General features: G+C 44.3%; 1 protein-coding gene across 2 annotated transcripts; it reads left to right on the forward strand.

Annotated features, from left to right (window-relative positions):
- On the forward strand, positions 1 to 24,712 carry LOC134542865 (hemocyanin B chain-like). 2 transcript variants are annotated; one of them, XM_063387437.1, is made up of 13 exons: positions 26 to 139; positions 4,400 to 4,533; positions 5,665 to 6,003; positions 7,279 to 7,484; positions 13,038 to 13,266; positions 14,701 to 14,862; positions 15,697 to 15,825; positions 18,900 to 19,052; positions 20,225 to 20,405; positions 21,491 to 21,627; positions 22,844 to 22,951; positions 23,641 to 23,825; positions 24,564 to 24,712. In XM_063387437.1, exons 1-13 carry the CDS (start codon positions 82 to 84, stop codon positions 24,571 to 24,573), a joined length of 2,031 nt encoding a protein of 676 aa, XP_063243507.1. In that variant the 5' UTR covers positions 26 to 81; the 3' UTR covers positions 24,574 to 24,712. The 2 variants fall into 2 exon arrangements, with proteins under 2 accessions (XP_063243509.1, XP_063243507.1); XM_063387439.1 differs by having other exon boundaries at positions 1 to 139; positions 23,641 to 24,712.
- The last annotated feature ends 1,826 nt before the right edge of the window (positions 24,713 to 26,538 follow it).

Consider the following 26,538-nt stretch of genomic DNA (forward strand, 5'->3'; position numbering starts at 1 on the left):
ACGGCCCCACAGGCCCTCGACGGTTACTTAACACCGCACCGCGGCGGGCGGCGGCACTAACCGACCCCCCACTCCGCCGCCATGAGGTGCTGGCTCGCCGTGCTACTGTGCGCCGGCTTCGCGCATGCGCAGCACAAAGGTACGTCACTCCCCTCTCCCCCCTCCCCACTCCCTATCCCCTCTACCTTCCACAAGCCACGCTCCTGGACGGAGAAGGGGAAGCCTTCTTTCCACAGACGCCCGATCGTTTGAGACCGGAAAAATTCGCGCATTCATTTCGTGATAGGCTGAAATTCAAACATGTGTACAATTCTGCTGGTTCTGCTATTGGCTCGCGGTTTAACTGGAGCTCTCTGGGCCAATGAGAGACTATCGACCAAAGAAGCGTCGAATCACAAGCTACCCAGCGGAGACGATTCGCAATTTAGCACCCAATGAACACGCGTGTTTACTTGAGATGTGCAGAGGATAATGGAGGCTATCCTAGAGGTCATTGAATCCGCGAATTTTTCCGGTCCCTACCGATCGTGCATCTTCGGGTTTTTTTTATTTGTTCATTGTAAAAGGTTAGGTTTAGCTACATTATAAATACTTTAAAACATTGTGGACATGTTGATTTGGTTACGACAGCTACATTAAAGATACTTTGAAATCATGTAAACGGTTTCCTAGCCCTGGATAGCTATACATATTAAAAAAAAGTTACTTGCTAAGCAACCATAAAATTATTTTTACATTATTTTTTTTAAATGTAGCTATACTTACCTCATATAACCAACCATCCACAATGTTTTTAAAGTATTTATAATGTTAGCTAACTTATCCGAATCGACCACAAAATTTAATGCCACACCGGTTTGTACAATGAGATAGAACGGGGGGAAAAAAAAGCGAGCGTGAACTTCGGGGAACTTCGGGCGTGGCTCTCTCGTCTGTGAAATGAAGGCTTCCCACGGAGAAGCTGCACGCGTCAACACGGCGCGCGTCTTGTTTACAAACGTATCAGCTGTGCCTGTGTTTGAGGTTAGAGGTCACTCACTACACTTGTATCACGAAGATGCGTTCTGGAATATGCTAACAATTAATATTTTCATATAATTTTTCTTCCGAAAGTCTCGTCAATGAAAGCAGGCTAGAACAGCTGATAAACAAACGTCCGCCGTATTGGCACGTAAAAAAAAAGTGGGGAAAAAATACGGCTTCACGTCTGAGAGCTAATGCTCCCTCTTGTCCTTTTCTGACATCTGTTTCCCTCTCCCTGGTCATTATATTATTTTTACGTTTAGCAAGGTTACACTTGTAGATTTTTTGAGTGGTCAAACTTAAACAAAATGAATATATGTAGTGCATACTTTATTGCATAATTAGCAGTCAAAGTTTAATTTTTAATGTTTTGACGTGACGACGTCTAATAAATCGATGAACGCCGGCTGCACGCACGAAAAAGTGTCCCGTTACGCACATTGTTCAGTTACGCTGTGTCCCGTTACGCTCATTTCCCGTTGCGCCGCACCGACAGAGGTGAAAACTTAAAACTTTGTTTATAAATGTGTTTCTACGTCAAATGTACGTAAGAAAATGAATATGATTACTAGTATAATTTCAAGTATTTATTCTTTTATTATTAAAAAAAAAGTAGCATCTGTCGGCGAGTTCATTAATAATAGGTTATGTTACAATTGACTAAAAAATTATGTTGATTCAAATAATTGATGATAGATATTTGATTACAAATTATTTATATGAAAACTTGTTCATAATTATATTTAAACTTTATAGCTAAACGCCAGTTTTTAAAATTAATTACAAGTCATCTACACGTGAACTGTTTCTTCGACTGTTTATAAAGTGAAATGAAAAAATGTGGTTTTCATTGCTTATTACAACAACAATTTTGGCAATAAAGGTTAATTATTCTTGCATTTTAAAAATCTGATTACTAGTATAATTTCAAGTATTTATTCTTTTATTATTAAAATAAAAATGATTCAATTTTATTCATAAAAGTATGCAATCATTTCATCAATGTTTTGTTATGACGTTGTCACGTTAAACTATCGTCCGTAAACCGGCTTTACAGACAACCAATTTTTTAAACTGAAATATTTTGGGTTTAAAGGCAATGCTGTTGGCTACTGTGTAGTATTTTTCTTTCCGAAAATTTAAATTTAATTTTATAAGCCTTTTAAAATCAGACATTATGATGATTTTAAGAGGTCAGGTAAAATGAAATATTATTTTTCTTAAAGAAATTAAACCGTATCACATAGTAGCCGGTAAAATTTACTTTTAACATAAAAAATTTCAGTTTTATATTCCATTTAATTTCTCCTCATTCACACTGCACAAAAACGTAAAAAATACAACTTTGCCAGCTAATTATGCAAAAGGTACATTTTTATACCTGCATGCCTCATCCAAAGCTCATGTTACAAATGCCTCGGATAACCGCTGGCAGAATTGAGTTTCAGCGTTTTAGACGTGGTTATGCGTCTAGTAGATGCTATTCATTGTGGCACAGTATGTCAGAAATAAACCTATTTTAAACCGCAACATGCTTTATCATCAATAAAACTTTATGAACATTGCCTTAAGAATGTGCAGTCAGACATAAAATGTATAATTTTTCAAATGCCCATCATAATCTAACAAATATTATTTGTACATTATATATAACATTAAAATAATATATATTTTATTATATTTAAATATTCATCACAATGTTCATTATTTTTGAGCAACTAAAAAATTAAAAAATTGTGTTACTTTAGTTACCTGTCTATCGTTGTTATTAATTAATATAATATTTTTATTGCTAAGTGGCGGGCATTGTTTCATTTTGCTTAAAATACTATTTAATGTGATATTTTGTAAAATATTTTATAATATAACAATCAATGGAAGTAACAACACTTACCTATAAAAACCTTTATTTAATCACAATAAAATATAGCAAACATATATAATATTGGTATTTTCACTCTTAAGAGGTGTTCAAATATTCTGAATAAAGGAAATTTTCTTAACTTCTACATTAATTACAATATTTATTATTTTTTAAGTTGTCGGTTTAAGATAAACCAGTGCTCTAAAATCCCGGAGTGTAATTAGATTGTCTAGCAGTTCCAAACTCAGCTTGCACATGGATACAGTTATTCAAAAGCTTGGTTGGAAGAATAATTCAAAAGTTTGGTTGGAAGAAAATATTTTGAGCTATTTCAGCTGTGTTTCATTAAACCCCTGAGGTGCGGCAACATCTTGGCAGGTATGCTCCGCGGGCTAGCACAACCTCATCCTGCTAGGCTTCACCACAGAACCACAGCAGCACTGTATCAGTGAATTTGTATGACGAGGAGCAGTTGGAAGTGGCAGATACTTGCACAGTTATTTTTATTTAATTTAAAATTTGGATCAATAATAAGTAACTGGACAAGCATTAAATTATTTAGGATAATTTTATAAGAAATGTTCAAGCAAGATACCCAAAGAATTTTCGTGCACTGATTTTTCTTTCAAGTTTTACTTTTTTTATGTTATGAAGTCCGACCCCTAATAAAAGCAATTGATTTTTTATTGTGACATCTTAGCTCTCTGTGAACGGCTTTTGGTGGGAGTAATTTCGTGAATGGAACGGAAGTCGCATGGAACGGATTTGTGTAACAACGGTGCTGCCATCTGTGGTGGATGGTGCGAACACAAAGCCAAATGGAAACGTTATAGTATTAACTGTTTAATGAATTTTTTAACAAGATGGACGGTATGTTTGAATAATTACTTATCGAAAATCATGTGTGTAAAAATTCAGGTTTTAGATATTTTTCAAGTCTTTTTTCGCTTTTATCGGAGCTGTTTCATTACAAAGTTTAACCTTTCGCTTAGCAAATCGAATTATTCGATAGTTGTCTTAGCTGCCCCTCCATGACGTGATGAGCGGCCATACAGCCCCGGCACTGGCCTGGAAAACTTGTAGAGTTTGGCTGGACTCAGTCAAGATCAAAGATCTGAGTTTTCCTGAGGGGATCCAAAGAGGTGACAGACTCGGTTAAGCGCCTTGCGATACTCTTGGGACAGGGAATTCTCTGAGTCAACCACAGGTTAGCCGAATGTGCTTAAGTGATGCTGGAATGGGTTACCGCAGTCTCTCGCTGTGGTTCTTCCTGAAACACCTCCAAGTTGCGATGAGACGGCGTGTCCATTTCCCTACGGCTCTAGGGGGAGTCCGAGTTGGTAGATTTTCACCTTGAATGGGAGTTACATGCCAGCAAAATCCAACACATTAAACTGCTGCCGATCTTCTGCTGAATAACTGCAACTGCTTGCTGGTGGGTTAGGAGTGCCGCAAAAGCACAGCTGCTGAGACCAGGCACAGATGATGGTATGCACGCGTGTGTGCTTGCAGCTGACGAGCAGTTCCTCAGGAGACAGCTGCAGGTGCTGAAGCTGCTGAGACACATCGCTGAGCCGGTGCACGACTCGGAGCTGCTGGCCATCAAGAACAGCTTCAACCCGCTCAGCCACTTGAGCAACTACAAGGTACTCGCGCCCCGACTGAAACGCGTGTTGCACGCCGTACATAGTTTTCCAAAGAGTCAAAACTCGTGGAACAATTTCCAAGATAGCAAAATGCTCTTAGTCGGATGCACGTAAGAAACATTATAACAGTAGTGCCTTCAAGTTTTATTTCTGGAGGAAGGTACTGGAATAGTATGGTTACCTCATATTAAAACGGAATCGAAAATATCTTTATCACATATAACACATCTAGCCACATAAGTATCCATTAAACTGTCTTGACTACCCCTGCTGGTGAAATACACAACTGAGTGACCTCAGGAGAAGTTCAGGGTTGTTGTTTGCTTTGGCATGAACAAGGAATAGCCACTGTATTGGTGGAATGTATTTACTGCTGTGTTGATGTTGGTGGTGGTACATTACACTGTATTTTCCTGGTACTGCGGCAGTAGGTAAGTTTGGTTCATAGGGGGGCACATTCTCATGGTTCGTGATCAAGGGATTCGCGGCGGCCATCTTGGATTAAGTCACAGCAGCAAATACACATCAAAATACCTCATTATACACCACGATTTCCCTAATTCTAGGGAAAAATTCCATTTTCTATAGAAAATTTCCCTTTTCGATAAAATATTTCCCCCTTTCCCCCTTAAAAAAATTCGTAGGTGCAAGCTCCCCAGAGAGGGTTGCAAGTTCCTCAAAGAGGGTCTATTCCCCTATTTTGTAGAGTGCTTGTTTAACCTGTAAATTCATATACCTGTCGTTTAGCTAATTTATTCAGGGTCGGATTTAGGGAGCCAAGATGGCCGTCGCGACGTTACAATCCAAAGTCATAATCAAATATGGCTGCCGGAAGTTACATAATCCAAGATGGCCACCGGAAAGGACGTAATCAAAGATGGCCGCCACGGATCCCTGGAACTCGAGCCATGAGCTGGTGCCCCTATATGAACCAAACCTGCCTACTTGCGGCCCTCCTAGCTGTTGAGATAAGGTAAAATTAAAGGCTCGATGGTAAATGTTGTAATTGTGGGGGTGGTACACGAAAATGCAGTGCCTGGATGGTAGTCGAGCAGATATGGGTGTTGAGACCTCCATCCACACATAAACCTCGAGGTGCGACTGCAGTACGGCTGGGTTATCGGCCCACAGTGTCCAGACTGCGTGCAACGCACGGCGGACGAGGTGGCGGCCGGCCGCTTCATCGGCCGCGGCGAGATCTTCAGCCTGTTCCACCCGGAGCACCGCGGCCAGATGGTGCAGATGTTCGAGGCGCTGCACGGGGCCACCGACTTCGACACGTTCCTGGGCACGGCGGCGTGGCTGCGCGACCGCGTCTCCCCGCGCCAGTTCCTGTACGCCTTCAGCGTGGCGCTGCTGCACAGGCCCGACTGCCGTGGAATCACCCTGCCCCCCGCCTACGAGATCACCCCGCACATGTTCCTCACCACTGACGTGGTGCGCCGCGCCTACCAGGCCAAGATGACCCGGGTGAGCCACGCTCTGCTACCATGTACCATTAATGCTGCTCCAAATGACGAAATCTTCCCTTTCTCTCTCACCACCCTAGTACACGTGGTATTCAGACATGGTCAGACAATAGTTCAAAACAAATATTATGCTAATGTAAAAATAAAGAGGATTTAACATGATATCTACTGGCCAACAAATTTAAACATTTTTTATAATTCAAAGTTTTTCAATGTGTTAAAATATTATTTGCTGTTACTATGATGTGAAATAAACATCAGTTTTATACTAGGTTTAGTTGTGAAAATTGTCTTTTGATAAATGATCACTAGGCAAATAAAATTTCTAATCACTTTTTTCTATGTTTCTGAAACGAAATGTGCTCTTGTTGGTTAACATTTCAAAAAAATATAATGTCTTGTAAATAAGATCCATTATCACTTTAGTTGCTTCGAGTTTTAATTTTGCAGGAAAGTTCAGGAGTAGCAGGGTTATATTATGTAAAAATGAAATCGAAAATATCTTCTGCTAAGTTAACTTTAACTTAAGACTAAGCTTAGACTTTAAAATCACCTCCTTATGTGATTAAATATGGGTAGGAACATTAAGAAAATTTAGTTATAAGTATCCCCTTGCAACAAATACAATGTTAAATACAAATATTAACATTAATAATTATGTACTGGTTAGAGTATAAAAATGTGGAATATAGTTAAGAGCAGTATAATGTGGGAACACATATGGCCAAAATACTTTTAGGTAGATTTCAAAGAAATACTACCTATTTAAGCCGTTACCATGGCGAGACTTTCGAAAATTTTTATTTAGTTTTACGTTTCATGGTCCATAGACCCCAAAACCATTGTCAACTTATATATATATATCACAATTTTGTGGACACTATAACTGTCGCAATTTCTCACAAATCACTTCCAGACTGATATATAAAATCTAGTAATGGGAAATCTCGGTCGAGTTCATTAATGGGCAACATCCGACCAAAATGGTAGAAATACGGAAGGGTTTTTAAAAAAAAAAAAGAAAAATCGCTGTAACTTCCATAATATGGGAAATATCACATCCGTCTAACATAGGAGTAAATTGAAAATACTTTGTCTAAATAAATTTTTTATACATCAACCATAAGTGAAAGGAGTAGAAGAAACAAGGGTTGGAAGACAAAATAAAATGTAACTCGCATTTTTGAAAAGAAAACGAACAAAGACCAGGGTGGGTCCCGACGGCGCACGTCTGTGGTTGGTCTGACGAGTCCCTCCGCTGTCCTCTGCCCCCCAGCAACCCACGGTGATCCCCATGAAGTTCACCGGCTCAGTGAACAACCCCGAGCAGCGCGTGGCATACTTCGGAGAGGACATCGGCATGAACAGTCACCACGCGCACTGGCACATGGACTTCCCCTTCTGGTGGAAGAGGGACTACCCCGGCGACAAGGACCGCAAGGGCGAGCTGTTCTTCTACATGCACCACCAGATGGTCGCCAGGTGAGCGACTCTCGTCCCTACGTCACTCGCCCGTTACCTGCTCGCTTCGCAAGAACCGCTTGGGCCTCTAGAGCAACGTCAGAACACTTAACCAAAAAAGCCCCAAGAGTGTATGAACCTGACGGCTACTGAGAATCGGACTTCTGATATGTCATCCGAATAATATTTTGGCAGGCATTGTTAAACATTAATTTATTTGGAGTAACATTCAGTCATTTGGTGCAAAATTTCATTACGTGTTTTCAATTTGTAAATCTTACAAATTGCCCTTTTTGTTGTCTGTGTGATTACCTAATAAAGGTGATGGCAAGTTTAATTGGAGCACTGCCAGTGCTCATGCGCGCTAAACATCTTACTCTTGTAGCTGATTGTTTGAAAAGTTACGCAGTGTAACCTTGGAGATCTCACCATGTTAATATTTTCTATTCCTGTACACAAATTAATGTTTAAATTACATTCATAGTGTTTTAAAGCACACTATTTTGGCTCCAAAAATTATTTTCTAAAAATAATAGTCATTTGTTTTTATTAAAATTTGCCTTATTGAACTATAGAATTATTAAAATAATTCATGTATACTTAATTTAATTGAAGGTACTTAATTAAGTAAAATATGGAATATATATATAGTTATATTTGTAGAAGTGGATGATTACTACAAAACATTTAAAATAAATTATAGCATATGTATTACGTGCTAGTTAAAGGGATACAAAATGATAAGCACAACATTGGAGCACACTAAGGTTTTGCATCAAACAGGTGCGATGACTGATGACGTAAACACACACAGACATATTATATATGTTAATGATTACTTCAAATCAATATGGGTTCAACTATTTATAACCAATGAATAACATTATCAGCAGCACCTGACGTAAAAAAATAATTACATATATTTTCTTGAATGTTTTATTCCTGGAGATTCTCATTTTTTTGTTGGAAATATTTTATGTAAAACTGCAATTTATATTGTGCCTAGAAATATCAAACCCTTTCTTCTTAAAATAAATATATTAGATTTTTTTAAACTTAAACAATGGGTAAACAAAAACACACGTTTCTTTACAATTTCACTGTCAAGAAAAACAGTTTGCACTGACCCTACAATTGTTTCCGCGCAGCTCTTCTGCACACTCGGACCCCGTAGCCTCTGATTGGGTGTTGAGTGTTGAGAGTATAAACAGCGATGGTGAATTAATAATGTTCGCGGGCTTTCACGGCCATTGTCTGAAGTAGCTTGGCTTCTGGATTGTAGCCGTGTCCTCGGCGAAAAAATTCAACCGACGTTTCTGGTCGACATTGCAGTCGCCATCATCGGGGAGCAGTAACTGCTCGATTCGTTTATACATGATGATTTTCCCCGAGAGGCCTATTCATCCATGTTCACAATAAAAAAAACACGTTTTATTGGGATACCTTCAACAATACATGTATAAAATAGTCTCACCAGTATCTTCTCTCAGGAACCAAACATGCAGTAACTGCTCCCTGATGATGGCGACTGCAATGTCGACCGAAACGTCGGTGAATTATTCGCCAAGGACGCGGCTAAAGCCCAGAAGCCAAGCCACTTCAGTGATGGTGAATGTTCCTGGCACAAGTTTGTGTATTATTTTATCGACTGCAAATAAAAAAATTAGCTGTCTGTAAAGTAGGTTTACGGACGATAGTTTAACGTGACAACGTCATAGCAAAACATTGATGAAATGATTGCATACTTTTATGAATAAAATTGAATCATTTTTTTATTGAATTATCACTATTTTGTATGGATACAAAGGAGTGAAATATAATCTACAATTTCATTTATAAATTTACTTTTATTTGCACTCATTAATTCAAACATGTTTATTACTTTAACGAAGAGATTATTTTAACTACAAATTTTAAACATGTTTGCTGTTTAACTTCTTCCAATCTGTGTTATTCTGTTAAGGATAGGACGATGATAGGAAAAGTAGGAAACTAATGGGAGTGTTTCAAGTTTAATGTGCCTCGAAAAAGTCAAATCGATGGTTTGTTCCGATCGAGCGGAAGAGAGATAGTTTCGGCGCAAGCGTACAATGAGCGTGACGGGACACAGAGTGACGGGACAATATGCGTAACGGGACACTTTTTCGTGAGCGCAGCCGGCGTTCATCGATTTATTGGACGTTGTCACGCCAAAAAGACCGAAAGCTAGTATCTCGTTGTGGAGCATGGGAGACAGCGCGGTCCACCAGGTCTATAGAACTGGGGTGTGTGTCAGGGGCGTAGCCAGGATTTGTGTATGGGGGGTGTTAAGAAGCATGGTCCCCCCTCGTATTAAAGTGGGTGGTCCGGGGGTCCTCCCCCGGGAAAATTTGGATTTTAAGGTGTAAAATAGTGCTATTTTAGCAGTTTTGGGAAATTAAATTTAAATATTGTAATGGTAAATTTTTTATTAATTTTAATATGAAATTTGTTTGAGTGATGAATAAGAAATTAATTAAAGATTCGGCGCTAAGGGAGGGGGGGGGGGTTGAACCCCTAAAACCCCCCCTGGCTACGCCCTTGATGTGTGTGCGCTCGGGGGCAGGTTCGACGCATAGCCAGGGAGACAGCGCGGACCACCAGGTCTGGAGGAGTGGGGGATGGGCGCAGGTTCGACGCATAGCCAGGGAGACAGCGCGGTCCACCAGGTCTGGAGGAGTGGGGGATGGGCGCAGGTTCGACGCATAGCCAGGGAGACAGCGCGGACCACCAGGTCTGGAGGAGTGGGGGATGGGCGCAGGTTCGACGCATAGCCAGGGAGACAGCGCGGACCACCAGGTCTGGAGGAGTGGGGGATGGGCGCAGGTTCGACGCATAGCCAGGGAGACAGCGCGGACCACCAGGTCTGGAGGAGTGGGGGATGGGCGCAGGTTCGACGCATAGCCAGGGAGACAGCGCGGACCACCAGGTCTGGAGGAGTGGGGGATGGGCGCAGGTTCGACGCATAGCCAGGGAGACAGCGCGGACCACCAGGTCTGGAGGAGTGGGGGATGGGCGCAGGTTCGACGCATAGCCAGGGAGACAGCGCGGACCACCAGGTCTGGAGGAGTGGGGGATGGGCGCAGGTTCGACGCATAGCCAGGGAGACAGCGCGGACCACCAGGTCTGGAGGAGTGGGGGATGGGCGCAGGTTCGACGCATAGCCAGGGAGACAGCGCGGACCACCAGGTCTGGAGGAGTGGGGGATGGGCGCAGGTTCGACGCATAGCCAGGGAGACAGCGCGGACCACCAGGTCTGGAGGAGTGGGGGATGGGCGCAGGTTCGACGCATAGCCAGGGAGACAGCGCGGACCACCAGGTCTGGAGGAGTGGGGGATGGGCGCAGGTTCGACGCATAGCCAGGGAGACAGCGCGGACCACCAGGTCTGGAGGAGTGGGGGATGGGCGCAGGTTCGACGCATAGCCAGGGAGACAGCGCGGACCACCAGGTCTGGAGGAGTGGGGGATGGGCGCAGGTTCGACGCATAGCCAGGGAGACAGCGCGGTCCACCAGGTCTGGAGGCGTGGGGGATGGGCGCAGGTTCGACGCATAGCCAGGGAGACAGCGCGGACCACCAGGTCTGGAGGAGTGGGGGATGGGCGCAGGTTCGACGCATAGCCAGGGAGACAGCGCGGACCACCAGGTCTGGAGGAGTGGGGGATGGGCGCAGGTTCGACGCATAGCCAGGGAGACAGCGCGGACCACCAGGTCTGGAGGAGTGGGGGATGGGCGCAGGTTCGACGCATAGCCAGGGAGACAGCGCGGACCACCAGGTCTGGAGGAGTGGGGGATGGGCGCAGGTTCGACGCATAGCCAGGGAGACAGCGCGGACCACCAGGTCTGGAGGAGTGGGGGATGGGCGCAGGTTCGACGCATAGCCAGGGAGACAGCGCGGACCACCAGGTCTGGAGGAGTGGGGGATGGGCGCAGGTTCGACGCATAGCCAGGGAGACAGCGCGGACCACCAGGTCTGGAGGAGTGGGGGATGGGCGCAGGTTCGACGCATAGCCAGGGAGACAGCGCGGACCACCAGGTCTGGAGGAGTGGGGGATGGGCGCAGGTTCGACGCATAGCCAGGGAGACAGCGCGGACCACCAGGTCTGGAGGAGTGGGGGATGGGCGCAGGTTCGACGCATAGCCAGGGAGACAGCGCGGACCACCAGGTCTGGAGGAGTGGGGGATGGGCGCAGGTTCGACGCATAGCCAGGGAGACAGCGCGGACCACCAGGTCTGGAGGAGTGGGGGATGGGCGCAGGTTCGACGCATAGCCAGGGAGACAGCGCGGACCACCAGGTCTGGAGGAGTGGGGGATGGGCGCAGGTTCGACGCATAGCCAGGGAGACAGCGCGGACCACCAGGTCTGGAGGAGTGGGGGATGGGCGCAGGTTCGACGCATAGCCAGGGAGACAGCGCGGACCACCAGGTCTGGAGGAGTGGGGGATGGGCGCAGGTTCGACGCATAGCCAGGGAGACAGCGCGGACCACCAGGTCTGGAGGAGTGGGGGATGGGCGCAGGTTCGACGCATAGCCAGGGAGACAGCGCGGTCCACCAGGTCTGGAGGAGTGGGGGATGGGCGCAGGTTCGACGCATAGCCAGGGAGACAGCGCGGACCACCAGGTCTGGAGGAGTGGGGGATGGGCGCAGGTTCGACGCATAGCCAGGGAGACAGCGCGGACCACCAGGTCTGGAGGAGTGGGGGATGGGCGCAGGTTCGACGCATAGCCAGGGAGACAGCGCGGACCACCAGGTCTGGAGGAGTGGGGGATGGGCGCAGGTTCGACGCATAGCCAGGGAGACAGCGCGGACCACCAGGTCTGGAGGAGTGGGGGATGGGCGCAGGTTCGACGCATAGCCAGGGAGACAGCGCGGACCACCAGGTCTGGAGGAGTGGGGGATGGGCGCAGGTTCGACGCATAGCCAGGGAGACAGCGCGGACCACCAGGTCTGGAGGAGTGGGGGATGGGCGCAGGTTCGACGCATAGCCAGGGAGACAGCGCGGACCACCAGGTCTGGAGGAGTGGGGGATGGGCGCAGGTTCGACGCATAGCCAGGGAGACAGCGCGGTCCACCAGGTCTGGAGGAGTGGGGGATGGGCGCAGGTTCGACGCATAGCCAGGGAGACAGCGCGGACCACCAGGTCTGGAGGAGTGGGGGATGGGCGCAGGTTCGACGCATAGCCAGGGAGACAGCGCGGACCACCAGGTCTGGAGGAGTGGGGGATGGGCGCAGGTTCGACGCATAGCCAGGGAGACAGCGCGGACCACCAGGTCTGGAGGAGTGGGGGATGGGCGCAGGTTCGACGCATAGCCAGGGAGACAGCGCGGTCCACCAGGTCTGGAGGAGTGGGGGATGGGCGCAGGTTCGACGCATAGCCAGGGAGACAGCGCGGACCACCAGGTCTGGAGGAGTGGGGGATGGGCGCAGGTTCGACGCATAGCCAGGGAGACAGCGCGGACCACCAGGTCTGGAGGAGTGGGGGATGGGCGCAGGTTCGACGCAAAGCCAGGGAGACAGCGCGGTCCACCAGGTCTGGAGGAGCGGGTGATGGGCGCAGGTTCGACGCGGAGAGGCTGTCCAACAACCTGCCGGCCGTGGAGCCGCTCGACTTCGACGAGAAGATCGTGGAGGGCTTCGCGCCGGGCGCCATGTACGACAACGGCCAGGAGTTCCCCGTCAGGCCCGACGGCGTCGCGTTCCAAGACCTGCCCTGGCGGACCGTGCACGAGATGAAGCTGTACGAGGGCCGCATCAGGGATGCCATCGCCGCCGGCTTCATCAAAACCGTGAGTCCCGTCCCGTCCCACCGCCCCCGTCATCTGTCATCACTTCCTGTCACCTCCCGAGACTCATTCCCATCTCTCTATGGCACCACTGATCTGCAAAAACTCCCTACCTCTCTCCGTAGCCAACTTATAATGTCCATAATTATTTCTCCATGACTTCGACATGCTTGCGAGTCAAAATCCACCATCTCAAACACCCTCCACCACTTCTTGCCACATCCCGAGACTAAGTCTCATCTCGCCATGACACCGCTGATCTGCCAAACTCCCTACCTCTCTCCATAACCAACTTCTATTGTCCATCATTATTTCCCCATGACTTCGACATGCTTGTGAGTCATATACACCATCTCAAACACCCTCCACCACTTTCTGTCATTCATCGAGACTCCAGGTCATATCTCTATGGTATCATTTGTCTGAAAAAATCCATACCACTCTTCGTCACCCACTTTTTATGACTTTATTTACTATACTTCTTCACTCGTCTTCTGGACACACACACACACAGATATAATATATATCACTTTACCACCTCAATGACTTATTAGATACTACAATTTTACAGGACAATCATTGCTCATTGAATGAGCTATTTTAACATTATTCATCAAGCTATGAATGTATTAAAACAATTGGACTGCTTTCTAGATGTTATAAATATTCAAGCACACAAAAACCGTCTCTTCATCGAACTATCCAAATCACTCCAGCAACAAAATCTTCTGATGAAGGGTTGTTTTAATTTTTTTCTTCAAATGTACAATTTAACGCCCCCCCCCCTCCTTCAGCACACACGCACACACACGATCAGTCTGGACTGTCAGTTAGGATCTATATTAGACGGAACTAATTAGTTGGAGCTGACTGTAGTGTGTGAGCAATGACGGTGGACTGATCAGTCGAAAATGATGGACCGGCGAACTGATGGCTTTCCATAAAATCGGCCCGAGCTGCCAGTCCAAACCATCAGTCCAAAAAATGAGTCCATCAGCTGAGTGTCGTGACAGTCACCTTTGCTTATACTTGGTTGCTCAAAGTGCAACTGCAATTTCGACATCCAAAAGTTTTTGTCTCCATACTCTGCCATGAAATGATACATCATCCAACAGCAACCACAAGTCTGATCTTGCGTGTTTGAGGCTTCAGTTCAGTCCAAACTGTCAGTTCGGGACTGATCGTGTGTGTGTGGGGGCCTTAAAAATTACAGGATGGTGGTGGAGACGTAGTTGGCAAGGTTGAACGAGGAGAGTGTTGACGGGTTGTGGTGATGGACGTAGAAGTGAGGAGTGGGCGTGCGTGTGTGTGGAAGCCTTAACGATGATGGTTGGAGTTGAAGTTTGGGAAGGTCGGACGAGGACAGTGTTTGACGGTGTGTGCTGGGTGTGTGATGATGGATGGAGGAGTGAGGGAGTGTGTGTGCCCTGCCCGCAGTCTGACGGCCTGGCCCACCTCAACAACAGCCGCGGCATCAACCTGCTGGGGGAGATCGTGGAGTCCTCGCGCCACTCGCTCAACAGGCAGTACTACGGCCAGCTGCACAACGACGCGCACGTGCTGCTCTCGAAGGTCACCGACCCGCAGCTCAAGTTCGGGGTGAGCGCGCACGTCACCAGCCACCGTCACGCCTTCGGGCTCTGAACTGCTCCAGGCAAACATGTTCAACTTCTGCGCGCGGTATTTAACGTAGAATTCTTTAAAATAATGCCAAGATATATAAACATACCCAAAATGTGTTATCATCTAAATTTCTTGACGCGAATAACACGCAGCTGCATCGGCTATCGAGTCATCTGATTTGCAGAGCTAAATGTTGAAACTGTATAATTAAATGGTTCTGATAAAATCGAAAAAAAAAAACTTGTAAAAAAATTTCTAAACCTAGTATTTGGACCTGATATTTCGTAAAGGAATTTTATTTAAATAGCAGGCTACCCATCTTGTTAAAATTCACTAAACATTTAATACTCTAACTGTTTGTTCACGAACTATACTCCCGACGATTGCCGTGTACCGAGTTCTAAGATGTTACACATAAAAAAAATACTACCTTTGTGTTGAAATTTTGGGTCCGGATTATGGCTTGATTCAACATCAGTTCCAATCATGACATGATGTTCATGAGATCGGCTTTCCTTTATAAATTATTTTTTTAACAACCTACAAATTATATTTACAGCATTAAAGAAGATATATCGCTAAACTGTTTTGCCAGTGCACTCACTCCATTAAATTTCACTAGAACTCCAGGCATCACGAAGAAAAATTTAGTTTCTTACTTTTAATCTTTTAGCAAAATAAACTGTTTTTTGTTCTTTACAGCTCCAGCATGTTTAAGTGAGGAGTTTTATTGGCGGTTGTTATTATTCCGTCCGGATAAGAGTGGAGTGTAGAAGGGCAGACGCGCAGTGAAGTCGTGATGGTTGTCAGATGCCGCCCGGAGTGATGGAGCACTTCGAGACGGCCACCAGGGACCCGGCCTTCTTCAGGCTGCACAAGCACATCGACAACCTCTTCAAGCTGCACAAGGACCTGCTGCCGCCCTACACCCAGGACGAGGTGAGTCCTGCGCCTTGCCTCACCCCCCCCCCCTTGCACACGTGGCACACAGGATCACCGGGACACCCCGTCGATCACACTTCTGCAGGGCCGGATTTAGGGGAGGGCAACCGGGGCGAAAGCCCCGGGGCCTCCACAAACGGAGGGCCCCCACAAATCCTTTGATATTATTTTTTCGCTGTTTTACCTTTACCGACAGTACTTTGTGCATACATGGTTATATTGTTGTTATACATTAACAGAAATATTCATTAACACTAAAATTTAATTTTATATCATTCTTGTCTCCGATTATATTTATTTATGTTTTTTAAATACTAAGAGAATCTACTTGATTTCACAATAAATTATTTATTGGAAAACTCGACTGAAAAAAATTGTTCATTTTATTTGGAAAATAATTTGGGGGCCAGGGGGCCTTTGCTCCTCCGAGGCCTCCAGACCTCTAAATCCGGCCCTGCACTTAGGTTAAACGCTCAAGGAACCACTCTGGTGGTCCTTTATTCCAGGACTGCTGTGATGCCCCTTTCTTTTTACACGACCGAGCCCCGCTGGTCTCTGTTTCCCCTTGCTACTAGCGTTACTATACCTTATCCTTTCCCTTGTGACGAAATAACACGAGCCTGTATGCGAGCGGTAACCTCATAGGCAACCGGATCGATCTCAAAAAATTTCATTCTCCTTCGCATACTCTTATTTTGAACCAGACGGCTACAGGATTGTACTATTTCATAAGTAGAAATAACGGGAAGTTCTGTTGATTCAAGCTACGAAATAACGAATTAATTAAAATTAGAATAATATAATTAAATTAAAAAATACTAGTTTTATATTTATATGTAAATTTCGATATACTTTATTAAAATAGCCTTTATTCAACAAATAAACAACAATGTCTATGCATGTCTCTAAATGGTGAAAAGAGCACAAGACAATAAATTGTTATTTACATACTACTCAAAGGCTTACTGGCATCTAATTGTTAATATAATTTTTCAAACTATTATTGTCTGAATACTAATATTTTTCTAACAATTGTAGTCTAAATTTTTGTACATATTGTATTCACTTTTTTTTGGGATAGCACTCAGATAACCTGGAGATTTTCACAATTGTTTTTGAGTATGAACTTTTATTATCTTACAAGAACTTTAAATTAGTGGAGGGCATACTCCAGTCCTTCATAATTAACACAATGCCATAAATATAGGGGCTGCTGCCTAAGTTTTGTGAGGTTAAGTGACACAGATAAGACTTTGTGCTAGGTCAGTGCCTTGCATGTGGGCGTATAATGCCTCGAGCTCCAACCATATGACATTGCAGTAGATGAAACAAATAAACAACCTCAGAATTGTCGAAGTACATACACTACGAATAACAAGAATGTGTTCTTTACTGACAGTGGCTTAGTCAAAGGATTCAGTTAAAAATTAGCAGTGAAAAGATACCCGAAATTTGTGATAAACAACACAACCTGGTGCATGAACAAAAGACATATTTTCGGTGGTTACTTGTTTGCGCTTACAGATTTCCCATACTGTATATATTTTTTGGATATTTTCCTATTACATGTTCAAGTTTATCATTAGTCAGTAATAGATGAACAGGAAAGGACGCAGACAGGAAACAGCTGACCAAGAAATGGACTATAATCAAAATTTAAAATTTGAACGAAAGCATGAGAATGACTCAACTCCTTCACGAAATGCCTGGTCGGAGACTCTGCTCGGATCACTGCAACTATTCGGCAGGTCAAGAAAGATTTGGGTGACACCCGCTAGGATGCACGGTTCCAGGATCATTCAGGCTTGGAGGGTCCTTTCAGGAGGGTGCAATGGCATCCTCGCGTTAAGGCTTCTCTGTGCTTGCTCTGAAACACCCGCTGTTCGGTCAACGGGCGGTGTCGCTGGAGGGAGCATGCCAGGCGGTCGACTCTCCCCAGAACAGCAATTAAAACTTTGTCGTCAGCCTTTATGAAGGATAAGAGGCGAAGGGGGGGGGGATGCTAAACAAAGGCCTGCGACGAAACGTTTTATTGAACCCGCCCCACTTTCCTTTCCCATATACGCGTCTGTGAGCGACCAGGTGAATAACCTCTGCTTCAGGAGATAGTATCATTACTTATTTTACTTCTTTAGCTTCGTGTCATTGCTCATGATTATTTTCTTTTATGTAAATTCTAGTATTTTTTTTCAAATGTTTACGTAATTGTTTTTGAAATTTAAAATTTCCAAATAAATTATTTTTCAACCTTAGCACACACGTAATCGCAATATATAAAATTATGAAGTAACCGGTCATATATACTTATTATTTGTCGTATTAAACTCTATTTTTATAACCCCACCTAAAAATCAGTACAACTTTAAGTTTTTCTAAAAGAAAGAATAAAAATCAGGGTTCTATGGTTTTAAGGAAAATAAATTTTTATTGATTTATGACTTATGTTATAAAAATAAAGGTTTCACTACAAATTATGTCTGCAAACATTTAATTCAAATCTGTATATAGGCTACTATCTAAATTAATGCTAGGATGCAATATAAATGAGCTTTTACGGTCTTATACGGTCCTTCAATAAACACTTATTGAAAATAGATAAGACAATTTTTTGACGTGATAACGTCTTATAAATCGATGAACGCCGGCTGCACGCACGAAAAAGAGCATGACTCATTGTCACGTTCCGCCTGAGCCAAGCGTGCAAGAACCGGCCAACCACCGTGCGAGGAAATCTTCTATAATATCAAACAGGTTAAGGCGGGCTTTTTTACTAATTTTTCGTGATTATAAATAAATTATTTAAATTAAATTTGCAAAAACTGTAAATAATATTTGAAAATTAAAAAAGTATGCAATTTTTTCATCAATGTTTTGTAATGACGTTGTCACGTAAAATTATCGTCCGTAAACCGACTTTAGAGACAACCCCCTTTTTTTCCCACACGCCGTCGCTAGCTGTGATTGTCCATCCTGGATGGTAGTCAAGGCAAGGGACCCACGAGCAAGTGTGTTCTGAATGAGACGTGTCGCCGATGGGAAAAGGCAACACCCGGGTGCTTGCGTGCTTGCAGCTGGACTTCCCCGGCGTGCGCGTGGAGGCCATCAAGGTGGTGGGCCTGAGCAAGGCCAGCACCCCCAACACCCTCGTCACCTACTTCGACGAGTCGCACATCGACCTGACCAACGCCGTCGAGGGCTCGGGCAAGTCCGGCGTCGACATAAAGGTGAGATATCAGTTGTGGCACAGCGAGGCCACCGGCTCTCCGTGGTGGGCAGGGCCCGTGACACCTCTGCACCAGCACCATGCCGAGCTTCACTCATCAGCGTTGCCACTATTCCCGATTGTATGCTCACCATTCTACAATTATTGCACTGCATAGCTTCACGTCAAAAAATCCCATGTTCAGCATCTTCAAGGCGATTGACCTCCAAAATAAAAGTGATTCCCAAACTACTTGGCGTATGTTATGATTGTATGCTCATCATGCTATAATTGTTGCACATGCAGAGAATCACGTCATAAAAGTCCATGTTCAGCATCTTCACGTCGATTGACCTCCAAAATAAAAGTGATTCCCAAACTACTTTGCATGTATTGTGGTGGTACACATGTGAGATAAAAAGTAGTTCATTATATAATTAAATGACATACCTCCTTTATGGCACCCAGATTTTGCCAATTCGAAATTATTTGTCTGCATTACATTTACCAGCATGAACATGCACTAATAGCGATAAAATTTCCAGTGCCAATAAACTCCTTCGTTGAAAAAATAGAGGTGATTCTACCTACTTGTAGGTTCGAAAGCGTTATTAAGCTTCATTTCTAAAGAAATAAAAAAAGAAGTGGTGCCCCAAATTGTTTCAGTGAAAGACCAGCCTCGCATGAAATTAAGGTTTTCTGGCAAGCTAGTAAGTAGTAGCTTGGCTTCTGGGTTGTTAGCCGTGTCATTGGCGAATAATGCACCAACGTTTCGGTCGAAAATTGCAGTCGCCATCATCAGGGAGCAGTTACCTACTGAGAGGTTCTTACATGTTATCCACATCCAACATCAGACAGATCGCCCCCTGACTGGCAGAACAGCCCGGCCAAAACAGAAGAAAAAAAGGATCTGATTGGCCCACAGCTGTAGCCAATCAGGAAGCACCTTCCCCCTCAGGCAGGAGTGCATAAAGGCAGGATAACTTGTAAGAACCTCAGTAGGTAACTGCTCCCTGATGATGGCGACTGCAATTTTCGACCAGAAACGTCGGTTGAATTATCCGCCAGGAAACACTGCTACAACCCAGAAGCCAAGCTACTTCAGACAATGACCGCGAAAGCCTGCGCACATTATCAAGCTAGTAAGTACTTGTTCTTTGAGGTAGCCATTACTGGATGTTTCTCTTCTCGCAGGCGGTCGTGAGCCGGCTGAATCACGAGCCCTTCAAGTACGTGCTGACCGTCAACTCGGCCCGACAGACCACGGGCGTGGCCCGCATCTTCCTGTCGCCCAAGTACGACTGGTTCGGCAAGGAGATCCCCGTCAACACCCTGCGCTGGGGGGTCATCGAGCTGGACCGCTTCCCCGTGTCATGTGAGTCCCCGGACGAGACAGGGGCGATCCCCAGCGGGGACACTCCAACACACGCCCCGCAGTATCTAGTTCCAATCCCGTTCATCGTCACAGTGCGAGAAATAAGATCAGTTTACATGCACCCTTTCTCATGGCGTGTAAAATTTTGAATGTTCTACCAGGAGAGATGAAACGAAACTTGACTTTTCTCGTTCAAGGAAAAATTAAATTTCTACTACAAATACCAGTTTAATTTAAAGCATAGTTATAATATTTTAATGTTCTTACTTACTGTTAATTTAATTGTATTTTATTAGTATGCAGTAAACATAATATTTGATTATGAATTCGTAGAGGTTTTTTTCTAGTATCAGTTTTAAAACAACCAGAATTTTGCCGATTGAGTCATGACAGTTCTTGAATGGCTGTCAAATGGTTTTTGATTATATCCTATGTATATAATTCTATCGAAAATTACCTCTCGTCACAATAAAATAATCGAGGAAAGGTACATAAAAACATCAAAAATCAGGGACATTTGGGAAGTGATCAGCCATGATCTGCTGCAAGGAACGATCACATAATTTTTTTTGGAGTGATTTTTCTGGAAACACGATATTAGAATGGTCCCAACTGGGATTCGAACCCGGGTCACATAGGAATGCAGCATCAGTGTCCTACATGTGCACACCTTCACTTCAGAAGGAGCAGATAATGGGTTGCAAGGACGAACCGGGGGACACTGGAACCATATGAACCAGTTTATGGCAGCGGTCGTCACATTCATCCATCGCACACTTGTGCACATCAGTTCTCAGGAACACCTAGGTTGGACCTGGCAGATGTTTGTGAGAGCATGCGCACAGCAGTGCTTGCCGGGGGGAGGGGGGAGGGGGAGGCATGCTCCTGAAGGAGCGGCGCGTGCTTGACGCATTGATGGTGGGCGACAACGTTCATCCATCGCGTACTTGTGCGCATCACTTCCTCAGGAACACCTAGGTTGGACCTGGCAGATGCTTGTGAGAGCATGCGCACAGCAGTGATTGCCGGGTGGGAGGGGGGAGGGGGAGGCATGCTCCTGAGGGCGCGGCACGTGCTTGACGCAGTGACGGTGGGCGACAACGTGATCGCGCGCAACTCCGAGGACTCCGTGGTCACCATCGCCGAGCCGCGCAGCTTCCCCGAGCTGCTGCGGGAGGTGCAGGAGGCCCTCAAAGGCAACGAGGAGTTCGTCGTTGACAAGGTGGGTCACACCTCCTCCGACCTACAGTACTTTCACCACCGTTCCTCCCAATATTACATCACAAACGTTCGCACCAGCACCATAAAAGCAATCAAAGTACTTTACAATTCTCGTCGGTGTTGAACAAGGCATTCGTTAGCTACAGCAAAATGCATTTAAATTTGATGCCAATAAGAATGTTGAAGTTTTCAAATATTTATTTCTTAAGTTCCCCAAAGCCGCAACCTATTCCACAACACTGCGTACCCAAACACTTAGTCACCTCCGAATATCTCCTATCTTCACTGTGCCTTTTCCATATATTACCCACCATTCTCCAAACACTTAGTCATCTTCGAATATCTACAACCTTCACCGTGCTTTCTCCATACCTTCAACACTGTTCCTCCAACCTTATCCCAACATGTAGTAATATTAGAATATGTACTACTTTCACCGTGCCTTCCTCATATAATCCCTAACATTCCTGGCGCAGCAAACATAGCGAACATAGAAAACAATTAGAACAGAGCGTAGCTTTCTGTGTGGCCTAGGCTTTAGTAATTTCCGAATATCTCCTACCTGCACCGCGAATTTCTATACCTTTCTCATTCCTCCTATTTTCTCCAAACACTTAGTGTTTTCCATATCCTACCTTCACAGTGTCTTCTACATACTTTTCCCACCATCATTTCTAACTACTCCAATCGCTTAGTAATTTTCGAATACCACCTAATTTTGCAGTTCATTTATCATATTTTCACCAAGCACATCTACTATCTTCACCAAAAAACTTAATTCATCTCTTACAACGTCCTTCCTCCACCAGCACTTCTCTCATTTGCCTTTCCTTTGCTATTGCCATTCCTTCTCTGCCATTTCCTTTACTCTACTCACCAGTCACTATGTTACCTTAAAAATCATTCACATCATTTATAAAATACCTAGTCACTCTCTTTCAAAATTACCAGAACCATGTTGTGGATCATAGGCAGAATTTTTGTTCAAATAACTAAACAGTCATTTTTTTTATATTTTCTCCTAAGTACAGTTTTCAAACACATGAAATTTATATAGTTGGACACTATCCGGTGAAAAACCATCATAAATGGATATCTAAACATTCTAAAGCTGTATTCGATTCTGTACGCTGTACGCCGAATGGAATTGCGAAGAGGAGCGCTGGTCCCTCGTGGCGGAGACACGTGCTGAAGGGCGAGTGTCGCGTGTGTTGCAGCAACTGCGTCACTGCGGCTTCCCGCACCGCCTGCTGCTGCCCAAGGGCAAGCCGGAGGGCATGGCCTACCGCCTCTTCGTCACCGTCACCGACTACAGCAAGGACGTGGTGAGTGCCCCGAGCCGAGGCGCTTGAGCGCTCGACGTGCCTTCAGTCACATAGCCACAGTCTGTCCAGAGAGGAAGCCCCATGATAATGTTCGCAGGCTTTCACGGCCATTGTAGCTGAAGCAGCTTGGATTCTGGGTTGTAGCCCCGTCCTTGGGAGAATAATTCACCGAAAATTGCAGTCGCCATCATCAGGGAGCAGTTACCTACTGAGAGGTTCTTACAAGTTATCCACATCCGACATCAGACAGATCGCCCCCTGATTGGCAAAACATACCCGGCCAAGACAGAAGAATAAAAAAGGCTCTGATTGGCCCACAGCTGCAGTCAATAAGGAAGCTCCTTACCCCTCAGGCGAGAGTGTACAAAGGAAGGATAACTTGAAAGAACCTCAGTAGGTAACTGCTCCCTGACGATGGCGACTGCAAATGTCGACCGAAACGTCGGTGAATCATTCGCCAAGGACGCGGCTACAACCCAGAAGCCAAACTACTTCAATGGTATATTATGGCAGTCAGTTTAGACGTGTATTGTCCTGCTGCCACGGGACGTGTCTTGTCCTGCTCCCACGAGACGTGTCTTGTCCTGTTGCCATGACACGTGTCTTGTCCTGCTGCCACGAGACGTGTCTGGTCCTGCTGCCACGGGACGTGTCTGGTCCTGCTGCCACGGGACGTGTCCTGCCGCCAGGTGGACCCCAGCATCAAGCCGGAGGACGTGGAGGCGCTGTCCTCGCTGGGCTACTGCGGCGTGCTGGACGGCCGCATCCCCGACGGCCGCCCCATGGGCTTCCCATTCGACCGGCCCGTCGCGAGCCGCGAGGCCTTCCTCACGCCCAACACGCACGTCGTCGACATCACCATCAGGAACGTCAAGTAGGGTCCCCCTCGAGTCCCTGGACCTCTTCGGTCGTCGCAGCTACACCTGGACCTAGTCCACGGTGGCGGTACCCTCCGCAGTCCTTCACGTCAACACACCACCCGGGTATCAACTAAAAATAACATCGTTAGCACACTCTGAAAAAAATGGTTTTCACTTTAAATTTACGAAAATCGCCGATTACAAATTAACCCCAGTGATTTTCGTAAATTTACCGTTCATCTCCGTAAGTGAATCACTAAAAATAATCATCTTGGTGTAGTTGCAAAAAACATTCCTGTATTTGTTAACTTTCCTGTAAAAAAAACCCTCTCTTATTTCTTGGTATTGTGTGTTTACCATTAGAACAGAACTGGGAATTCTTCTTACAAAATACAAAGAATTCTTCATTTATTATGAGGCGAATTCTTCGTTGAAAAGTCCGTAAATTTTTCTTTAAGTTCTAAGAGTACAATCTTAGTGGTATCTTATTTCTAAATAGAATAAGGGAATCATTGGTGATTGGAAATTTAGTTTAAGATATCATAAATATTTTCATATGGAATTATTTCATAACAGAAAATATTATTTTAAAATCCTCACAAAATTATTTTGTGGTCTCGCTGAAGCCACAGACGTGTGCTTCTAACACTGAAATACTGACAACTTGGTTACAATTCAACCAGTAGTCTACAAGAATAATTAATGATTTTTCCACGAAGTATACTTAAATATGTTGCCTATGCTACCTACAGATCTAGCTGAGATGACGCCGTGTTCGAATCCAGCTGTGCTTCGCTGGTTGACACCACAGTTAGACGTGTGACCTTGAAGACTGCTCTTCCCTGATTGGATGTTTGCAAGTTGTATCGATGAAGCCAGAATAAAGTTTGCATGTAAAGTTTTCCTGCTGTTGCTCATTTCGTGAAAAACCCCATCCCTTCTCCTTACTTTCTACATGTTTTATTGATGTTACTGAAGTACAAGTTTAATGTTGAGAACATGACCAGTAAGCAACTTACAAGTTGAAATACTTCTCACAACTAACACACCCGCTATGACACCCAGATATTAATCTCTCGTGATTAGAACTTCGAATCACTTGGTCCGAATACAAAGCCATTGTGTACTCAGTAACGAAGGTTGCCACATTATAAAAACCTAATCTTTGACGTCTAATCTTGTATTACAAAATGTAGTGCATCTCACACCTCGTTGTCGGGGAGAAGTCGCGTTACATCGTTAGATGAAAGTGATTTTGTCAGGAATTTTACATTTTTACTTAAAAAAAATTTCCCGATAGACATTTATTTTTAACGGAATGGACAATAAAATCGGTGTTGAGGAAATTTTTCCTCGACGGTTTTCTTCAATTTTTTTTTTTTTTTGCATTTTATGATTTGATGATATAAAACCAGCAACGCAAGGCACAGTCTACGGTTTCATCTGGGAAACAAGATGTAGATTATTTTTTAAAAGTCATACTTTTCAGTAATTACTGCAATTTTCTGGATGATAAATTTTGTTTACCGCTGGGTAAAATTCAACGCAGTTACTGACGCAGTAATTCCAGTTTATGGCGACAGGGGAAGCAGTAGAGACATAATGTAAATTATCATTGCATGCGACTCACAGCAATAGTTAATGATATTAAATTTTTATTCCTTTTTTACGCATTGACTATCATAAACTAAAATGGACAGAAAAAATTAGCGCTCACACAAAGGCAAGCTTGTGTGTGAGTGCAGCTAGTCACTTTAATAAAAGCGCTGTAGTTTGAATAATACAAACATTTTAAAAATTTTAACAGTTGACAAATAAAAAAATAAAAATAACTTCGGATATTTTACATCTGTTTTCATAAAGTTTATTTAAATACAAGAAAAAGTATATATATTTTTGGATAAAATCTCCATTTATAAAATTCCAAAAAATTATGTTTTAAAGGAAAAAACACAAGTATATAAGTTACAACAGTATATTAAACTTGACTTAAATATTAAAGAAATATCTTCATAATTTCAATGTTTTGGGCAAAATATTTTTGTTTTTGTTTTTAATGTTTCAGGAATAATAACTACAATTTTTTGAAAGCAAAGATTCTAAAGAGCTCTGTGCAATTGTTTTATGAATTAGAGGAATAGGTAAATATATGTTCTGTCAAAGCCGTGAAGGATAATTATGAAGCTGCAGTCCGAATCTTCGACATCGGCAACACAAGTAGTCCATAAATAGATTCAGGGGCGTATTAACTATTGAAGAACTGGGGAACCGAGAGAAAGACTTAACAAAGCAGGCCATTATATGTGAAGATAGAGTTTAAAATATCTTCTGAAATGTATTGAATGTGGCTAGTTGGACGGGTGTGTACATGGGAGCCAAAATAACTTAAACAAAGACAGTTTAAAACTCCAGCAAAGTTAATTAAAATCTGTCAGAGATTTAAAAAAATTTCGGGCTATCATTATAACGATTTTATTTGGCTGCGTTTTTGAAAATACCTTATTGTTATAATTGATTAAACTGTTATAATATATAGGCAATCGGAACTGGGAAATTCTTGCGCGGACGCGACATCTAGCCCCGTGGCTTATCGCTTCTCGCTCTGTACGAGAAGAGCCCTGATTGGCCAGCCACGGAGCGCCTGGAGCCGCGAGGGAAGCCTTCATTTCACAGACGAGAGAGCCACACCCGAAGTTACCCGAAGTTCATGCTCGCTTTTTTTTCCCG

Source organism: Bacillus rossius (assembly GCF_032445375.1).
Source record: "Bacillus rossius redtenbacheri isolate Brsri chromosome 9 unlocalized genomic scaffold, Brsri_v3 Brsri_v3_scf9_2, whole genome shotgun sequence".
NCBI classification, from domain to species: Eukaryota; Metazoa; Arthropoda; class Insecta; order Phasmatodea; family Bacillidae; genus Bacillus; species Bacillus rossius.